At 39.9% G+C, this 21225-nt stretch overlaps 1 protein-coding gene across 1 annotated transcript; it reads right to left on the bottom strand.

The window, feature by feature from the left end:
- Window positions 1–254: 254 nt before the first annotated feature.
- Window positions 255–20927, bottom strand: LOC114554430 (Krueppel-like factor 15). The gene is made up of 3 exons (XM_028576274.1): window positions 20790–20927; window positions 18297–19685; window positions 255–1420 (listed from the first exon to the last, which is right to left on the bottom strand). The coding sequence occupies exons 2-3, from the start codon at window positions 19496–19498 to the stop codon at window positions 1252–1254; spliced, it is 1371 nt and encodes a 456-aa protein (XP_028432075.1). The 5' UTR covers window positions 19499–19685; window positions 20790–20927; the 3' UTR covers window positions 255–1251.
- Window positions 20928–21225: the final 298 nt, after the last annotated feature.

Below are 21225 nucleotides of genomic sequence, written 5' to 3'. Positions count from 1 at the left end.
ACATTAGCTTGCATATGTTTGGGAACCTGATAGCTGATGTTAGCAATGAAATGGTACCAAAATAACATAAAACTATTATTACACTGGAAGGAACACTCACGGACGAAGTCGACGAGTTAAAACACGCTCGGAATGGGAGGGGCTAGAAAGTAATATTCAGTTGGTTGTCATATACAATTTCACCGCTAGATTGGCGAAATTCTTACACAATGTAGCTTTAACACTGGACCAATGTCAAAGATTGTTGTTCCCATCAGCCAATTAGACACAAAAACATAGGACATACTTTAGGTTGAAAAAAATGGTAGTTACCCTTTAACACCCTTTTAAAATATGGATCACTGAAGAGCCTGATTTCCCAAACCATTTGGCTCTCCAGCAAGGATTCTGAGGTACAGTAAGGCAACAGTGATACAGATCAAAACCAGCAAGTAAATACACATGACTCAGCTTCATAAAAAAACAACGATCATTAAACACTGATCAAAATTGAACAACCACTGTGCTGTACTAAACACTTTAGTTGCATTTCACTTTTGGATTTCTTGTGTTTCTCTTCCATTCTCCTCATGTCCAAGCAGGCTTAACAAGGTAGTTGGTCGTGAGGTTTCTCTCCCTGTGGATCAAAGCCCAGTTGAATAGTAAAGGTACTCTTCAGCTATGATTAAACTGTGGTGCACGGCAGCAAAAACTAGGACAAAGCTATCAGAGAAAACCCCACAGGGAGAAACTTCTGTGGACCCCAGGAAGAGAAACTACCAGTAACTGGTAGCTAATGAGGATCTGAGGTAACTCCCAGTGACGTCCTAAACATTACATAAGATGAGGAACGTCCAAGACACTGGCAGCTTTTAGGAAGATAAAAGGCAGTTGTTTTGATCCAGGTAGAATGGACATGGAAGGCTATTACCAAAGCTATCACATAATCCAGACTGAATGAAAATAAGCTTATCTTATCTTGTGCTGTGACAAGCGATAAGGACAGAACAAACATAAGGAGTACAGGATACCAATGCAGCAACAGCAACAACCTTCAGCTGATTACAGACAGGATGGTAACTGTGTTGGTTTACTTGTACAATAAATTAGAACAATCACAGACTGCACAGACTTCCACTCACATATGCAAACTGGCATGATGATGGTGCAAACATTTACACACACACCCGTACGTTCACACTCGCACCATGCCTCTATGGCCTGTGTCTGTATGATAGTGATCCCAGTATTCCCAGTGATCCCAGCGGCGCATCAGTTGGCTGAGCAAATTGTCCGTCTGTTTCGTGGAAATCGGTGGACTTTGATGTGTTTTGACAGGTGGTCACTGCGGGCAAACCTCTTCTCACAAACTGGACACTGGTAAGGCTTGACACCTGAGTGGGAACGCCGATGTCGAGACAGCTCGTCCGACCGGGAAAACCTAAAAGAAGAAGCAATGTTTTACATGTGACAAGGGCAAATGGAGACAGTCAGAGGTTTGGACCTGTTATTGATGGAAGTCCTACGTTAGCGGTTTGTCTGGCGCTGTTATTTTCTATTTAGTTTCAGCAACTCTCTGTTTTTCCCAACATGTACACAATGCTGCACAAAGGCCATAAATGTTCCCACCGAGCACCACAGCGTAATTATCTGTTATGAGCATGTGAGGCATATGCTACTCGGCTGGAGCCACAGCGATGACAACTACAAGGCTTCTTCCCAGCAACCCAGTTCTCTGAAACAGACTGTCCCTTGCCAGGCTCTGCATCCCAGATGTTGCTCTGCTGACCTGACAAGATGATGAATCGATACAATCGCACCCTGTAATTAAACAGCAACACATAAAGAGCTGCAGTAAAAACCTGTCATATGTAGATACAACAAGCTTACAGCTAGGAACAAAAGTAATGCTGCTGCAGTTATAGACATGAATAAGATAAAACATCTGACAGCAGTTTGTACAGGAAGACACTGCCTATAAAAGCATTCCAATAATCCATTGCTAGTCAAAAAGAAACAAGCTGATTAAAGGTTAACTACCATTTTTTTCAACCTGTTGTCAGACACTTAGAATATTAATCTGAGCAAAACGAGCACTTTTGTGAAGGTAAATACAACCTGGACAATTGCCCTATTAACTTACATTGTAGCTTGTTTCTCCACTGCCGACTGCAGCGATCTCGCTTAAAAGACAATTCCAGCGCTAAATGAATTTAAACCTAGAGTTTAATAACAGATGTGTACCCACTTGATCGTTCTCTGGGACATGTTTTCATGCTAATCCAATGTGTTTGTAGCTTGAAAGAAGCTAGCGCGGACCGCTGATTAGCACAGGGAAAGTAAAAACAGATCGCTATTTTGTACCACTAAAAAGGCTCAAAATATCACCAAACTTCAACGGTAGCATAATGAGGGTCCCTAATGTTAACCGAAGCATTGAGAACTTTGTAAGTGTACAGACAGTTTATTGAAAAGATAGATTATAAAGACCCTCGCGTTCATGTTTACATGCGGCCGCCGTCTTGAAAACCAGTCATGACTTACAGCTGGCGATGCAAACTAAAATCAAAAGCTCAATATATCTGAAATAATCGCACCGATGTAAAACATAACTTGTCTAGTGTAACTAATTACTCAGTGGATAACTGTCCATCTGGTCCCTCTGGTCTGGGTACAGCCCTGTTTATCAGAGAGGGGAAATCTTCAGACTGTACAAAACACAGCGTCTCTTGGGTGTCGCGACGCAACAGGTCCCACTCCGTTCAACACAGGCACTCCTGTTCGGTGGCCATAGCTTCACAATGTCCGCAGGTACACCACCAGTTTCCCAAAGTACTAGGCTGTGTTGCGGCATTGACTACCGGTTGCTCTCTCTCGTAGCCCTTTCACAGAGCTTCCGCAGCTCTTCGTTCAATAAACTGTCTGCACACTTACAATGTTCTCAATGCTTCAGTTAACATTTAGGGACCCTCATTATGCTACCATTGAAGTTTGGTGATATTTTGAGCCTTTTTACTGGTATAAGTAGCGATTTGTTTTTACTTTCCCTGTGCCCCGAATACTAGCATTGTAATAATCAGCGGTCCGCGCTAGCTTCTTTCAAGCTACAAACACATTCGATTAGCATAAAAACATGTCCCACAGAACGATCGAGTGGGTACACATCTGTTAATAACCCCTAGGTTTGTTTTGCGCCGGAACTGTCCTTTAAATTCTGGACCAATGTCAAAGATTGTTGTTCCCATCAGTCACTTCAACATAGGAAAATAGGGTCCAGGTTGGAAAAAATTATAGTGGGAACCAACACATGTTGCATGTGCAGGATTTATCTAGTGTAATGCGGCAGTCTGCATCATGTTTATAACAGTTAATTAAAGGTCCCATGACATGGTGCTCTTTGGATGCTTTTATATAGACCTTAGTGGTCCCCTAATACTGTATCTGAAGTCTCTTTCCCGAAATTCAGCTTTGGTGCAGAACTACAGCCACTAGAGGCAGTCCCACAATGAGCTTTCCTTAGTATGTGCCATTTCTGTGTCTGAAGCTATTGAGGAGGAGAGTGGGAGGGGCAAGGTTGAGGGTGGGGGTGTGGCCTTGACCAACTGCCACTTTTCTCGTTTGAAAGCCATGATGTCTCTCTCTCATGGGTTGGCCAAATTCTCTGGGCGGGCAAAGCAGAGAAAGGGGAGGTAACCTTGCTTGTTATGACCTCATAACAAGCAGATTCCAAAACGGCCCATCTGAGCTTTCATTTTCTCAAAGGCAGAGCAGGATACCCAGGGCTCGGTTTACACCTATCGCCATTTGTAGCCACTTGGGGACCATAGACAGGCTGGGGGAACTCATATTAATGTTAAAAAACCTCATAAAGTGAAATTTTCATGCCATGGGACCTTTAAGGTGTCTATTATATTATTAGTAAATGCGATATCAAGCCTTGACTACCTGTTAATCACAGTTAATTAAGGTGTCTATTTTACCATAAGTTAAGGCAGTAACAAGCCTTGACTAACTGTTAATAACAGTTAACTAAGGTGTATATATTACTATTAGTTAATATAGAGCGAGAACATATGCACCTTAACTAACACTTGATTAATGTATACAAATACTGAATAAACATTACTAAACCATAACTAAACAGTCATTAATTCTCTTTGTGAGCCTTATTGTAAAGTTGAAAACATATACACCTTAACTAACACTTGATAAATGCATAAGAGTGCTGAATAAGCATTACTAAACAATGATTCATAGTTTATTAATACTCTTTGACTTAAACATTCACACAGCTTTTAAACATTAGTGAAACATTGTCAATGTGAAATAAAATCTTCGTGACAACCTTCTGTTATGCACACATATTCAAATTGTAAACATGGTTTTCATTTAATTGAGTTTGATTCAGTCAGTTTTCTTCTTTCTCTCCACTGAAGGCTCAGAGCTATAACAGTGTGAGTCCTGTATGGAGATTACATTTTCCCCTTCTTGTCATCTCCACTGTCATGTCTCCTGGATAGTTTTCCTCTCTTGAAATCTAACAAACCAAGTGGGATGTATCTCGGTGTTTTTAAATGCATGCAAAAGCTACGGCTGCAAGGATTGATCGTTCACTAGATCAATGTCAGATCTTTACACATGTACACTCAAATGACAACAAAACATGATAGGGCAGCCTTAATGGTACACACTCTACCTAGTGAGTGGTGAGCTACCTTGACAATCATGATTATTCATTAACTAGATTGTGTCCAGAATATTAACGCATTAATGCATTGATGCATCGGACCACCAGCAATCACAGCATTCACATGTTTGTTTATATAAATCACAGTATACGACAAATCATAAATAATAATTATCATAGTGTAGCCTGCCCGGCCTCCCCTGGCTCTCTTTAACTAATGGTTCACAAAGACTTTATTTTTCCATCGCAGTTTCAAACATGCCTTGAACACACTGCATCTAACCACTGTAAGAGCTGAGAAAACAAAGAAAACTAAATACTTTTACTTTAAATATATCCATGCATTTTTCATTTTAATCCCTTATACACATACATTATTGTAAATGTCTCTTTGAGTGCGTGTGAAGTGAGTGTTACTTCCCATTTTTATTCACTAGTTTTTCAGAAATCAACCTTAATTATAATGAAATATTCAACTAAATATAAAATGGTTCTCCTTTGAACCTTCCGTCACATCTAATATACTGTAGTAATTGCATTTCTATCTCTGAAGTTACACTCTTTCATGTAAACAGGCTCATTACTATACGTACACACACCGTTTAGAGATGATGTGACCGGCAGGTAACGTTAACTGGTCCTTATACGCCAGTGTTTCTCAACGGGGTCGGTACCGCCCCCCCAGGGGGCATTTAGAAGATGATGGGGGGCGTTGGAAGCAATATTTTAGAAAGGGGGGCGTTGAGGTGCCCTTGGGGGGCGTTTGTTTGAAAGCTAGTTTAAACCAAAGATTCACAATAACAATACATGTTTACACTTTAAACTACTAAAAAATCAGTGATCTGCAACATTAAAACCTGCCAGTTTACAGCACTGCGACTGGACAAGACGGGTATCATAACGCTTCTTCTCTTCTGTGCTCCGGTCAGCTTTGTTTGGCGCAGCTCCGTGCTGCCTTCATGGAAACGGGACATCAGAGCATCATCTTAAATGAGCTCTGTACTACGTGAAGCTACGTTCAGATAAAAAAAAAAAAAAAAATCGCCGCGATGTCCTGTTGTTGTGTTCTTTCATATATATCTATGGTATTCTTTAACCCCCCCAATGTAGCACAAGTAGACTTTATATTTCACAGTAACAGTTTTTCGTCAGATCTTTTATAGAACACAGCGTTTCCTACTGAACCTGAAGGCAGCTTCATTTCATGGAGAAAGAGAGAACGAAAAGAGACGAGCGAGATACATCGACTGTGCTTTGTTATTTGGCAAACCTTTAGCTGTTCCATACAATCCCGGGCAGTTCAGGGCTTGTGCTTGGTGTTTTAAAACTTTCTTGTGGAAGTGATAGAGGCAGTGATGTTTACTGTTTACTGTACGGGATTCTCACACCTCCACAAAACGCAGCGCGATGTGGGGTTGTATTTCTCCAAACGTTTTTTTCTGCTATTTACTCGCAAGACAGGCGATAGCAAACTCTTCTAACCTAGACTGTTCTAAGCATCAAAAAAGGGCTCTCATTAACTTTCACAGGTTGTAAACTTATTTCCATTCGGCAGTAGGTGTCATTCTTCAAGTCGTTTGTCATCACCAAAATACTCGTATGTGTGTGTGTGTGTGTGTGTGTGTGTTTTTAATCCTTCTGCTTTTACCCCTTGATAAGTGCCAGCTTGTTTTCCGTTGGAACAATTTGATTATAGATTTAGATTTGAATGAAAAATAGATTTGAATGTTAAATTGCTAGCTGTTTCTGATTGGCTACTGTTAGTGTTTGTAGTAATAATAATAATAATAATAATAATAATACATTTTATTTAAAGCGCCTTGCATGACACCCAAGGTCACTTCACAAACAAAAAAGAACATTCTAATTATAGTCATCTTATAAAGGTGCTGAGGTTCACACCAGGGACATGCAGCAGGTCTTTTGATAATACCTAATTAAAGTGTTACTTCCCGTTTTTATTCACTTGTTTTTCAGAAATCAACCTTAATTATAATGAAATATTCAATTAAATATAAAATGGTTCTCCTTTGAACCTTCTGTCACATCCAATATACTGTAGTAATTGCATTTCTATCTCTGAAGTTACACTCTTTCATGTAAACAGGCTCATTACTGTACGTACACACACCGTTTAGAGACAATGTGCCAGCTTCCATTGAAAATTAATGACTTCTGTTAACTTTAGAAGCTCAAGTTGACGGCGGTGTGTACGTAAAGTTAGCCTGGTAATATTAACTGCAGGATAATATGTTGACATGCTCATAGCATGCACAGCCTGATCTCCAAGTCCGTAAAACTCTTAAACAGCATATCATAAAGTGACTAAAAATACAAATAATATTAGAGGAAACAATGACCAACCTTATGCCCTTATCAGCCAGGTGCTAAACAAGATAAACATAAAACGTTTTGCTTCTATGATCTCCACACGTTGCCCGCTATATACTTCCGGTCTTGATCTTTTCAAAGTAAAAGCGCTAATGCTGGAAACCGCTATGGATTATTGTGAAACGAAATAATATGTGGGTCACTTAGATCTAGCTTGGCTGTCATTTTGGTTACCTAAAGCTAGTTAACTAGCTAGCTAGTGCTTTTATTTTGAAAAGATCACAGAAAGCATGGTGTATGCTTACCTTGTTTATCATCTGGCTGATAAGGGCACAAGGTTTTTCAGTGTTTCCTCTAATATCGTTTGTATTTTCAGTCATTTTATGATATGCCGTTTAAGAGTTTTAGGGACTTGGAGATGAGTATGTGCAAGTAAAGCTAGCATGTCAACATATTAGCCTGCAGTTAATTACCAGGCTAATGAGCCTGTTTAGCTACATGAAACGGTGTAACTTGAGAGATAGAAATGCAATTACTATGGTATATTGGATGTGACAGAAGGTTCAAAGGAGAATTATTTTATATTTAATTTATTATGTTATTAGGCCTTTAATTTAGGTTGATTTCTGCATAGAGACTGAATAAACCATCCAACCATGAAGACCATCTTTCAGCCGGGGAGACTACACTATGATAATGATTACTTATGGTCCATAGTATACTGTGATCTATACAAACAAACATTTGAATGCTGTGATTGTTGGCTGTCAGATGCATCAATGCATTAATATTCTGGACATAATCTAGATCAGTGTTTCTCAAATGGGGGTACGTGTACCCCTAGGGGTACTTTGGAGGACTGCAGGGGGTACGTGAGATCTTTAACAAAATGTTTAATAGTTACAAGGCTGTTGTCCAGAACATTGTTCCTCTTTATGTAGACTAAATGTGACATTTGTGTTGCCTTCTTTGGACCTAATCTTGCCTTCCTTCCTTCTACTGTCCTTTTTTACAAGTTTCTTGCTTTTTTCTTCTTGTCACTGTTTTTTAAGTTTTTTAAACTATTTTGACCTATTCTTGCCTTACTTCCTTCCTTCTTTCTACCATCTTTTTCCAAGTTTTTGTCTTTTTTACAGTTTTTTTCTCCTATTCTCATTAGCATTTAAATGTCTTTTTCAGTTACAAGGCTGTTGTTTAGTAAATCTATCGCTGAGAGTGCTGTACTGTCCCTCTTTATAGAGACTTTTTTTTCTACCGAAAATGATTAGCGCTGGTCAGGGGGTACTTGGCTTAAATAAACAATTCAAAAGGGGTACATTATTGAGAACCACTGATTTAGATAATGGATGATCGTGATCGTCAAGGTAGCTCACCACTCACTTGGTGCAAATGGAGTATATACTGTACCATTAAGGCTGCCCTATCATGTTTTGTTGTCATTTGAGTTTACATGTGTAAAGATAGTCTTTTCAAGACTATCCAGAAGACATGACAGTTAAGATGACAAGAGGGGGAAAATGTCCAGTGTTATCTCCATACAAGACTCACACTGTTATAGCTCTGAGTCTTCAGTGGAGAGAAAGAAGAAAACTGAGTCAAACTCAGAATCAAATGAAAATCTTGTTTACAATTTGAATATGTGTGCATAACAGAAGGTTGTCACGAAGATTTTATTTCACATTGACAGTGTTTCACTAATGTTTAAAAGCTGTGTGAATGTTTAAGTCAAAGAGTATTAATAAACTATGAATCATTGTTTAGTAATGCTTATTCAGTACTTTTATGCATTTATCAAGTGTTAGTTAAGGTGTATATGTTTTCAACTTTACAATAAGGATATCAAAGAGCATTAATACCTGTTTAGTTATGGCTTAGTAATGCTTATTCAGTATTGCTATACATTAATCAAGTGATAGTTAAGGTGCATATGTTCTCAACTTTACAATAAGGATACCAAAGAGCATTAATACCTGTTTAGTTATGGTTTAATAATGCTTATTCAGTATTGTTATACATTAATCAAGTGTTAGTTAAGGTGCATATGTTCTCAACTTTACAGTAAGGATACCAAAGAGCATTAATACCTGTTTAGTTATGGTTTAGTAATGCTTATTCAGTATTGTTATACATTAATCAAGTGTTAGTTATGGTTAAGTAATGATTATATAGCATGGACAATTATTTATATAAGTTGGGCTTTAAGTTAATGTATACATGAAGACGAAGGAACAAGCAAACCTCTGCATGGAGACTATGGAGTCTTTTCACTGATTTCACCCTCAACCAAGTAGTAAGTAAGTAAGTCATATGTTGGAGGATGGACAAATATAGTGGACAAAAGTATGTGGACAACCATAACCCGTAAGTAAACAATAAAAATAGTTTTCTCATAATAAGATGCTGTGAACCTTAAGACATACATGCTATCAAATATCTTTATCAACCACCTAGTAATATTAGGAAATACCTTAATTAACATCAACTAAGGGTTTACTTAGACACTTTAGTTAGCTGTTATTTCCAGTTTAGGCTTTTTAGTACATCACCTAATGTTAAAATATACATCTTAGTCAACTGTTATAAACAGTTAGTCAAGGCTTGTTACCGCATTAACTAATGGTAAAATAGACACATTATTTAACTGTTTTTAACAGTTAGTCAAGGCATTAACAAATGGTAAATAGACGCCTTAGTTAACTGTTACTAACAGTTTGTCCAGGCTTTTTTCTATATTAACTAATAGTAATATAGACACCTTATTAACTGTGATTAACAGTTAGTCAAGGCTTAATATTGCATTTACTAATAATATGATAGACACCTTAATTAACTGTTACAAACATTTAGTCAAGGCTTCTTACTGCATTAACTAATGGTAAAATAGACACCTTAGTTAACTGTGATTAACAGTTTGTCAAGGCTTAATATTGCATTTACTAATAATATGATAGACACCTTAATTAACTGTTACAAACATTTAGTCAAGGCTTCTTACTGCATTAACTAATGGTAAAATAGACACCTTAGTTAACTGTGATTAACAGTTAGTTAAGGCATTAACTAATGGTAAATAATGCATCAATTAATACCTTAGTTGACATGAGCATTGTTAATGAATGTTTATTACACAACTTATTAAACTGTTAACAGTTAGTTAATGCTTATTAATGCATTAACTTATGCATTAACTAATGCTAATTAATGTACCCTTATTGTAAAGTGTTACCTTAAAGGGTAACTACTTTTGTTTTTTTTAACCTGGACCCTATTTTCCTGGTTTTGTGTGTAAGTGACTGATAGGAACAACAATCTTTCAAACAGTAACCGGCAGCCACAGACTGAGCTACAATGTAACCATATGGGGCAAATGTTCAGCGTCAGTTTGGTCCACTAAATGTTTCTGCCACTGACAGACTCATATTATTATTCTAAGTGTCTAACAACATTATGGAAAGGATCTCTACAGAGATAGACCTTTAAAACCTCTTTTAGACCCTTCTGTTTAACCAGAAACAGCTCTGAAGTCACTTTTAGCGTGTATAAAGCCAACATATTTTCACATGTAAATCAGTAAACTATGTGTTTATTTCAACCCAAACCAGAGTTGTGATGGTTGGAAAAGTGGAAAGACGAACCAAAACAGCTTTTCATACTTTTATTTTGTTTCTGTTGACTTTAAATTAAGTGTATTTTACGATGCTAAAATTACTGTTTATTTACATGGAGTCTGGTGGGTTTAGCAAATGCAATTTCACGGATGTTTTTTTGTTTAAAAAAAGGATCTTACTCTTTAACAGAAAGGTCAACCGCCTTAGAAATCCTTTCCATAATGTTGTCAGACACTTATATCAATCTGAGCCTGTCAGCGGCAAAACAAGCACTTTTGTGAAGGTAAATACAAGCTGGACAATTGCCCTATTAACTTACATTGTACCTTGTTTCACCGCTGCCGACCGCAGCGATCTCACTTAATACTGAACCAACATCAAAGATTGTTGTTCACATCAGTCACTTAGACACAAAAACATAAGTAAATAGCGTCCAGGTTGAAAAAAACAGTAGTTACCTTTTAACACAAAACTCCAGTGTACTGGAAAGTTATAATATTTAAAATTGTATCTAAATGAATATAGAAGTGCTCAGTGAATAGTTCTGTGCTAACACTGAAACAAACATTGTAGGCCTTTATTTAAAATCTAAACTGATCAGTTTATAAATCTGTCAGGTTGCTGTAAGTTATTAGTAAAACTGACACAAAATGATTGTTTATAACTAGGAGGGACTACCTATCCTTTTCCCAGTGCATGATGCGAAATGTTCAATGATGGGTTTTTAATGTTCAATGTGTTCATTGAACATTCAATGTGCTCTAAAGCTTGAAGTCTACTCTCACAGAATGTGACAAAGCAATTATCTTACATGGGCCCTGTGTCAGGACCTATGACTAAGACCTTAATTAAATTAGTTCATAATGCACACTACATATTTCAAAATACATGTTACAAAAGAGGCTGCCTTTGAGCCTCCCCCCACAACAGGTTAAATCCTGTCATTGTGCTAAATTCAAATAATTATTAAGTTTATGAATATTAATGCGATATAACAAAACACACTAATAGTCACTATGATGCTTGTGTCCCTATAGCATTGATCATAGTATTAAGCAGAGGTGGAAAAAGTACTAAAATATTGTACTCAAGTAAAAGTACCAAAACTTTGATGAAATATTACTCAAGTACAAGTGAAATTAAAAAATTACACAAGTAAAAGTAATAAGTAGTTCATTTAAAATGTACTTTAAGTAAAAGTTACTTAGTTACATAGGGATCTCTCCCATGTAGTGAAAATAGGACAAGGGGTCATAAATCCCTAACTATTTTGTTTTTAATTAAGAAAAAATCTATACAAATGTATAAACATCTATACAAAGGTATACACATGTAAAAACAACATAACACATATCACACATGACATTTAAGACCCTTAGAAAGGTATAATGTGCAATTTTAGTTCAGACAATCCCATAAAACGTGTGAAAGTGAAAGTACCATACATTGTTAGTTCTGAGGGCTATCTTTCTTTTCTACACAAACATAAACAACAGTTATAATGCAAATCAAGGCCAAATCACGTGTTTTGACTCCATAAATGGGTTAGACCCTAATGTTCACCGCCCAGACTAGCAGCTAGCTTCTACACACCTAAGTAGACCGTATGAGCTAATTAGATGTATGTGAATTAATTTAGCCAGTCTCCTACATACGTTGTCCTACGGCAAGGGTGGGCAATTAATTTTCCCAAGGGGCCACATGAGAAACAGGGACTGTTGTGGAGGGCCGGACCAATAGGCTGAACATAATTCTGCTCAATATTAATTTTGTCAGGCGGCACGTTCTCAAACATCTCTTTTTTCTCTGGGCATATTAGCGCAGTAGAGTCCACCAAATACTCTTTAATAAACTTCCCTTCAGAACATGGCTTACTGTTTTTGGCGATTTTGTGGGATATCACAAAGCTGGTCTTCACTGCTGCATCCCTGGATGCCTTGTTACTTTTGCAGATTAACTAGCAAAGCTTCAGATGTCCGTGCCCGCTCCGCATCAGTCAAGTTGTTGTATTTCTCTGTGTGTTTAGTATTATAGTGGTGATTCAAATTATAATCCTTTAACACAGTGATCTGTTCTCCGCAAACTAAGCATATGGCTTTACCATTTACTTCAGTAAATAAATACTTAGAAGTCCATGTTTGGTAAAAAACTCGGCACTCTGTATCTTTCTTTCCCATGAGCTGACATTTTTGAGGGATAACAGCTCATTCACGTCCATGCTAATGTCTCTCCCACTCAGTTCGCGGCTCGCTAACATATCTATGGGTCCGACACATTGCAGTTCTTCTTCTACTTCTTTTTAATTGCAACTTGCAACCAGAAAAGAAGAAGCTGCATACGTTTGCACAAAAAAAGAATGCCCAGGTCTGTGTGTAGTGGTTCCGGGCGCGATTTTTTCTTTGTTTCCGTAAAAAAAAAAAAAAAAAAAAAAAAAGTCACTCAGTAACGGATGGGATTTGTAATGTGTACAAGACTTCACTCAAAACGTAATCAAGTACATTTTAAAATGCCGATTTTAAAAACTACTTGAAAAATACAAAATACACAACAAAACTACTCAATACAGTAACGTGAGTCATGTATTTTGTTACTTTCCACCCCTGGTATTGAGTGTTTAGTGTATTGCTGATCTACAGCTCTAGGGACATGAGAAAGGTTCTGGTGTCAATGTTCTCCCAACATTAAGAGCTAAGCTGACCAGCTAAACAACCTGCTACAAATGTGAACACTTACATTGTCCTGTACATTTTTAATATACAGTAGCACGCTCAGTGCATCTTTCCATGGAGCCGTTCCCTTCCTATTCCTCCCCGTCTATGTGAGGAACCTTGACTGATCCCTCTCTTCCCTTTCATGCAGCGTGGCAGCCTGGACGTTCCTAGCTCACAGTCATGGTAACTATTCAACGCTTTGTCTTTGTTCGATCCACTTCCTCACTGCTGCTCCCTTCAAGTGATTGTGTGCAAAACTGAAACAGCTTTTTCTCCCCTTCTATCAGCCTCTCTCAACTCCCCTATACCACCACCACCACCAGCGCCTTTTCTCCTGTCTTTCCTTTAAAAGAATCTCACTTGCTCCTTATCCATTTGCCTGCTTCTTTCACAATTTCCCCAACTTTTTTTGCTTTGGTCGGCCCCCTCATTTAGACCATCACATACAGTGGTACACACACACACACACACACACACACACACACACACAAACACACACACACACACACACACACACACACTGGTTCTCACATACACTTCCATCCAAACTACATCCTGCCTTTTGTGTACAGACAAGAGCCCTTTGTTAGTTGGAACACACTGCCTGGATTACTACAGCACAACTTTCTGCAGCTCCCCTATTATGTATTAGGACGCACACAGCATTACAAGCACAGTACATGATTGGTGGCTGGATGCCAGGTTGGTACTATTGTCAAATGGACCAATACAAGACTTTTAAGGGATAGTTTTGATCATGCAGTACCTGCATGCAAAAGGAGGGTTTATAAATGATTGGATGTTTATAAGACGAGGCTCCTCCAAGACTAATTTCTGCAAGCTGCGGCAGGTAGAAGCCAAATGACTTACCAGTTCACTGGCTGGGATACGTTTAACGAACGTGTTCATGCAAGTAAATGTAAGCATACCATATGCATAGATCAAAGTACACATGCAAGGCACACGAAACACACACACACACACACACACACACACCAAGTCAGTACTTGCCATTGAGTGACAGGTCTTAGTACTGAGTGTGTGTGGAGCTTTTAGAGCAGTGGTCTTGTGCTAGTGTTCATATATCTGCTTGTTTATTAAGTAATGGTTTACATACAGGATAACTTAACTTTACCCATTCAATGGAACTTCATACAATGAGAATATTTAGGAAATATAAGCATAGGCTGGAAAAGTGTGAGGAGCCACTGATTATGGAAGTATTCCTCCAATAGTCAATTCCCATTTCAAGGTTTTCTTTTCCTGTTCTGTGCATTAGTTTGGTATAGAAAATGGCTGAATGCAACACCCATGAGCCTCAGCTGCTGTTGCCATGGAGAAGAAAGTTGTAGCAAATTCACAACGCTTGTCATTGCAATTGGGAATACAACACAGTATTATATTCATATTCAGTCAATAAGGACTGGTGTAACAGTAGGAAAATTAAAATACTAGTAGTTTTGCTACGGTTTTTAAAATCGATTCTTTTGCATAGAATCATATTTTTAGTTTTTACCAATGATTCACCTAAATATTTTTCTGTATATACGGCAGAGATGGAGACTCGAGTCAGCTGACTTCAGACTTGACTCGGACTTGAGCTTCAAGACTCGTCAACAACCTGTTTTCATGCAATTATTGCTTTTTAAATCTAAATTTAATCATGTATTTCTATTTTCTTTTATTGCCGCATATACGTTGGGGAAACGTATGACGAGCTGCATGTCCCCTGCCCTTTGCCATAATGTGCAACGTAACACATGCATTTTGCCTTATGTGCACGCACTCACGTATAAAAAAAATGCACTGACGATGGCGACACCAAGTCCTCCCTGAGTTGTGCCTTTTGTCATTAGTTTTGCTTTCAATAACTTCGTAAACAGTGGCAGTAAGCGAACAGCTACATGCAAGGTGTGTGGCACCAAGATAAATGATGCCGGATCAATAATGTCGAACTTCATCAGGCATCTCAAGATAGGTAGACCCAAATACCAACGTGAAAGAGACGTTACATTTAGCATATATTGTTACAGCTAACAAGCTAACCATCGTAAAGTGTTGTGCTAATGCTGGGAACAGGCGAATTGTATCATTATAGTTAGTAGTTACTGAAGCTCACAAATCCATGGCTCACAGGAGGCGGGACGCACAGATCCATCTCCCCAGGAACAAACGCTGTGTCGGGTGGGCAAACTCATGTGATGCGTAATTGATCCCGTGGATGATTTGTAGGCTATTAAGTGAACAAGGTGTACCCGGTCCACCAAACGCTGGGCTGACTTGACTGTCTTAATTCTGCACATATTTCTGTTACTCTAGTCCTATTTACTATTTCATTATTTCATCCATGCGTGTCACCTGCCGTGGAGACGCTGGCCTCACTAACCTCTCCTTGAGTCGGATCTCTCTCGCGCTGGACTCAGTTTCACTGAGCCTAGTAACACTTAGAAAAGAAATGGCATTACGTCAATGAGTTCAAACTGCTTATTAATGCGTAATTTGGATTGACACTGAGATGCATGTTGTTCTGTAACTGGTGCCACTATTCTCTTGATTTCCACTTCGACATTAGACATTTTTTTAGTGAAAGTGACATTACATTTAGCATTTATCGTCACAGGTAACAAGCTAACCATCGCAAAGTGTTGTGCTAATGCTGGGAACAGGCAAATTGTATCTTTATAGTTGTATCCATATGATGTGTGAGGTCCGATTACACCACATGTGAAAGTTTTAGGTTAAAATTTCACCAGGTCCAAGGGCTAGAGTGGTGTTAAGTAGACCCCATGAAGTTATCCTACAACTGATTTTGATACTTTAGTGTATGGATGGTAGCTACAGGACATACTTTAAATTCATAAGATTTAACAATACAGTGTTAGGGACTGATCAAATGGCCAGAGACTTGAGCCTTGACTTGGACTCAAGCACAAAGACTTGGACTTCCAAAAAATGCATCTCTGATATACGGTACCGCCGACGGCGACTACATCATATCTGCTTCCAGCAAAACAGAGTGAAAACAGAAAATCCATGTTATGTTCTTCTCTACAAAGTAAATAAATGTCAGACTGACTGACTGACATGTGATGTCATTCTTCTTAGAAAACAGTTTGTAGAAATGTCTCATGATATATTGTCTCTAGATGTGTATTATTCAACTTTTGCTTTTGTGAAAGGAGGAAAAGAAAATCCCAATACTCAATACAAATCAAATCGGCACCCATGTATCAGGAAAGAATCAAATCGGGACAAAAACATACCGTGCCAGCCCTATAAAATACTGTCCCATTCCTGTTCACCTGATCTTGAGTCTTGCTGAGATCAAAGTATGTATATACAAAATGTGTGATTCTCCCCCCTGTGTAATGTTGACATGATATGTATCTACCGATGAGCTACCAAGCTACCTATGACGCTGATTAGCATATTATTGCTAATTATAGACATTATAGCCTATTCATTTTAAATTAAACATGAAAGTGCATGTTCTGCTCTTTATATTGGTTGTCTCCGTTTGTTTTTAGCACTAACAGTCGCGGAGATATTCAAGCAGTTTAGCACCATGGATTTTGTTTTCTAGTTTGTGCTCACATTTCTTTGAAAGGAAGTCAGTTACCAATTGTTTCCCCTCATTTTGTTTTCTCTCCTTCTCCTGTCTTTCCTTTCTTTTTTGGTAGCATGATTTGGCTTTCTTTGAGAAAGACATTTCTACAGCAGAAGTTTGCGCTCCACCAGATGCTCAACTGAACTAACGTAAACAAACTGCGTGTAAATGGACTAAACCATTTGGCGCATTAGCAAGGGGTGGGTGAGACCTTAGTCTTTTTTTGTATACAAAATGTAGTTAGTCAATCAACAAAGTTATTCAGCCAATACACTAACTTTACATTTCCTCTGACATGCATTATGAAATTTAATTAGGAAATGAAAATATCCAGGTAAAATAAAATATGTTCCAGATTTTTCAAGCGCCCTCTCTCCCCTTGGGCCCTGGTAATCAGTATTGGTTTTACCCCCAGTCCCGCGCCCCTGTGCACGCAGCCCCAGCAACTGCACAGCTGTCGAGTCTCAACAGGAGGTGCCCATGTGGCTGCAGCCCACGTGCTCCGTCCCAGATTTAGTTTACATCCTCAAAAAAAGACAGCCCAGCTATTCTTGCACAAATGTCTCACTGTCTGACAAGTGTGATTGTGCAAGCAAACCTGTTTATAATGCCACTGCATCACATTCCAATTATTACTTGGGAGGCTGCATGACAGCCATTAAGATCTCTTTGCTGCTTAGTAAAATACAAAAAATTTGGATAGTTTTTGCTCGGCTTTTACTATTATAGATCCTAGAATAACTGTGAGTATCCTGTCTCGTTTCTGCAGCATTTTGCTAAAACCCAGTAAAGCCTTACTTCCATGGTAATGAACCCTATTAGGAATAATGGCATTCATGTTGTAGAGTGGCTTCTCTCATTTTTAGATGCTTGGAGCTTTAGGAGGGTGTGGGGGGGTCTGGCTCTCAAGACCCTTTAAGTCCCCTTGCCAGTGCTACTAGATGACCCCAAAAGTGGCAGGTCAGTTCAAGTGTCAGGCAAAACTCTTCACCACACTTGGTTCCATTGAGCAAAATGACATCATGCACAGCACATAGACATATCCCACTGAAATATAATTACTGCTGGTTCCAAACAAGCTACACTAACAAATGGGGGTTAAGCCCTTTTAATTCATGCAGATGCATGTTCGAGTCTGCTGTTATTGCCCAGTCAGGCTTTATATAACAATCATAAATATGAGTCTAATCTGGTAAGGTAAGACCCTTCAAAATGAACATAATTTATTTATGTACACATAAAAGCTGCAGTGTTAAATTATGGTCATTTTGAAAGGAAAGAGATCATTCTTTCTGTTAGGGCTGTATGTTTAAATGTACAAAGAAACACATTCATTCAGTCAGTCAGTTCACACTTCCCTCACCAGTACCCACCTCCATCCACAGCCCTGCCAGCTGCAGGCAAAAGGCTTTTCCCCCGTGTGCCTTCTCAGGTGGGCCTTCAGGTGGCTGCTCTTGGTGTACATCTTGGTGCAGCCAGGAAAAGTACATTTGTGCATTTTGATAAGATCCGCCACTGGGTTCTTCTGGAACTTTTGACCTCCAAGAAGAACCCCTGAGCCCTGGCTGGCTGAGCAATCCCCGAGCCCAAGAGGCTTGGCTGCAATGGGGATGGGAGCAATGCGGACAAACTTGGAGGAGATGTTAAGGCTGGGAGAGGGCAGGATGTGGGGCACCAGGGCAAAGGTCTGACCTTGGATGTTGACCAATAGCTGTGCAATTTTGATGTCTGAGGCTGGGGCAGGCGGTGGAGGCTGGGCTATTGGGGTAAGAGGCGCTACTGTGGGCTCCTGCTTGATCTCAAGAGGCTGAATCTGTAGGATGACCGGCATCCCACTACTGTTTGTGCCACTGTCTGCTGATGAAGTGTTGTTGGCTAATGCCTTCTTGGCTCCTGTGCTGGATTCATGCGTGTGGTTAACTGATGTAGTTTTGGTCGCACTGGGGGCAGCAGTGGCCTCTGGCTCTAGCTTAGGCTCAGGGGAGGTGTCCGTGCACCACTCCAAGCCAACTTCTAGACCAAGAGCCTCTTCCAGTCCCACTCCCAACCCCGGACAACCCTCTCGGATTTCCTGCTTCATTGTTACCACCTCCATATTCTCCTCCAGGAATTCTTCAATCTCTTCCAGTGTGGGCTGGAAGGACCCTACAAGTTGTTCCTCTGTCTCCACAGTGGACCAGGTTAGGAAGTCAAAATGTTCCTCCTTTACGGGCTCGTGTTTGGAGGGCTCATCTCTCCTTGAGTCCCACAAGAAAGTGGATAATGCTATAGGTGCCTCAGACCCTGCCAGCATACTGTTGGCACCTCCTAAAGACGCCTGGGACAGCAGGTGATCCAGAATGCTGTCCTGGCTCTCAGCACTAGAGTTGCTGCCGTAGCTGGAGCTGAGCACCTGGGAGTCCGGGCTGGAACAGGAACGGGGGCTGGATGACTCGCTCAGGTCGTCCTCCGAAAACGGTGACGGCATCACCTGGTAGGAGCTCAGGTCTGTCACCATGTCAGACAGCCGGTAGGGGTGTGGAGCGCCGCTGGAGAGAAGAAAAGTCCCCTTGCTAACTGGAGAGTTATCTACCATCCCTGGATAGTGCCAAACAGCTGTCTCTTGTTGGACTCAGAGTCTGTGTTTAGGATGATTTGTAAGAAAATTATTCCTTGTGCTGCTGGGAAAGTTAGGCCAAACAAACCCAGGTCACCAAGGTCACACCTGGTGTTTTCTCTCAGGGTGGAAAAAGTGTCGCGAAACCAGCAGGGATATAGTGTGTCTAAATAGAAACAAACAGAGACAGTGAGAAGTCTGTTAATCTTAACCACACGTGTGCATGCTGCTCATATTCAAAATGACAGAGCCCGACTTTAAAGAGATGCTAGTTGCAGTCTGTGTATGCAAATCCTAAAATACTGCAGGAGTATTTTGGACTTGCAAGTTGCAGAACTATTGACTGTTATTTAAGAGTAACAACATCACTGACACAGCACAGTCAAATGGTAACTTTATGACATAACACAAATGGCTCAACAACACTGAGAGTATATGGTTCTTCAGATTTGTTTTCATAATACAGTTTTTTTTTTTCCTGGAGCAGGGAGTGTTGGCCATACACAGTCCCCCCTGCCTCTACCCACTCTCCCTACTAGGGGCCCCTGTATGGTCTGAGTGACCGAGAGTAAACCCAGCCAGAGAAAAAAAACTGTCAACATCATTATCAGAAAACACCAGCATGGGGCAGCCAGGAGCAGTGTGCATAAATCACCTGCTCTGCTTGTTTACGGGACAATTAAAGAGCAGTAAATCAGTCCCATCCTGCCTCTGAAGGTGGGAAGACAAAGATTTTACAAAGGCTATCAGTCATTAGGGCTGCTGGGACAATTCAAATTAATTTACATCTTTGTAGAGAGAAAAGCTTTATCTCTTCTAATGACTGAGTTATAGCCGACATTCTTACATGCATTTGTAATTATAACTCAACAAAATGCCATATGTTTGCATTATTACATACATAATAATAATTACAAGTAGGCTATAACCATTAACTGTTCAACACCGTTAACATTTGCAGGCAGCATGGGTTGGAGAAGTTAGTAATCCGTCACATGCAGCTGCAAGCAGGAAACCAAAAGTCATTCCACATTAAGTAATTTACTGTAGACCTGCACTGTGTTATTACAATCCGAATCCCATAATAGTTCACAACATAGGACGGTGTGCTGTGTTTTCCTGGCCGTCCCCGCGCGTGTAGGCGCGCGCGCCTCCGCTCTCAACGTAAACATGTTTTCGTCCAGCCTGCTGCAGCATATGGCACCGAGCAGAGGCATGCGCACCCTGCACCGTTGAACCCATCATTACATAACAGAAACAGCAGTCTTACCTTGATCAATCAAAGCAGATATAATTGCAATGCAAAAGGCGCGGGGAGTAATGTCTGTATCCGTCTATGCCCGGAGGCTGGCCATGCAGCAGCGGCTGCACAGTGCACACTGACTGGGAGAGTGAGTGAGCGCGGACTGAGTTCTACTATATGGCCGTCACATGACTGGGGTTACTGTGGTGAGGAATCCTGCTGAAGGCTCGTCCTGGCTCTGCCGCCTCATTGGTCGGTTGTGGTGGATGGAGGCGGGCTCTGCTGCGTGGAACAACGTGGGTGCTCTGAAGGAAGGCAGCTGGTTGAAACCTGTTTTCATGATAAATAACAACCACATGAAGTGGGTCAGATGGATTCATGTTTTCATCAGCAGAAATACAGTTAAACAGCTTTTTAAAAACCTGAATGATCTCAGTTTGTATAAGCGAAAACCCAGATCCAT

Source organism: Perca flavescens, chromosome 4 (genome assembly GCF_004354835.1).
Source record: "Perca flavescens isolate YP-PL-M2 chromosome 4, PFLA_1.0, whole genome shotgun sequence".
NCBI classification, from domain to species: domain Eukaryota; kingdom Metazoa; phylum Chordata; class Actinopteri; order Perciformes; family Percidae; genus Perca; species Perca flavescens.
Note: the sequence above shows the minus strand (reverse complement) of the source record. Positions and strands in the feature narration are given on the sequence as shown.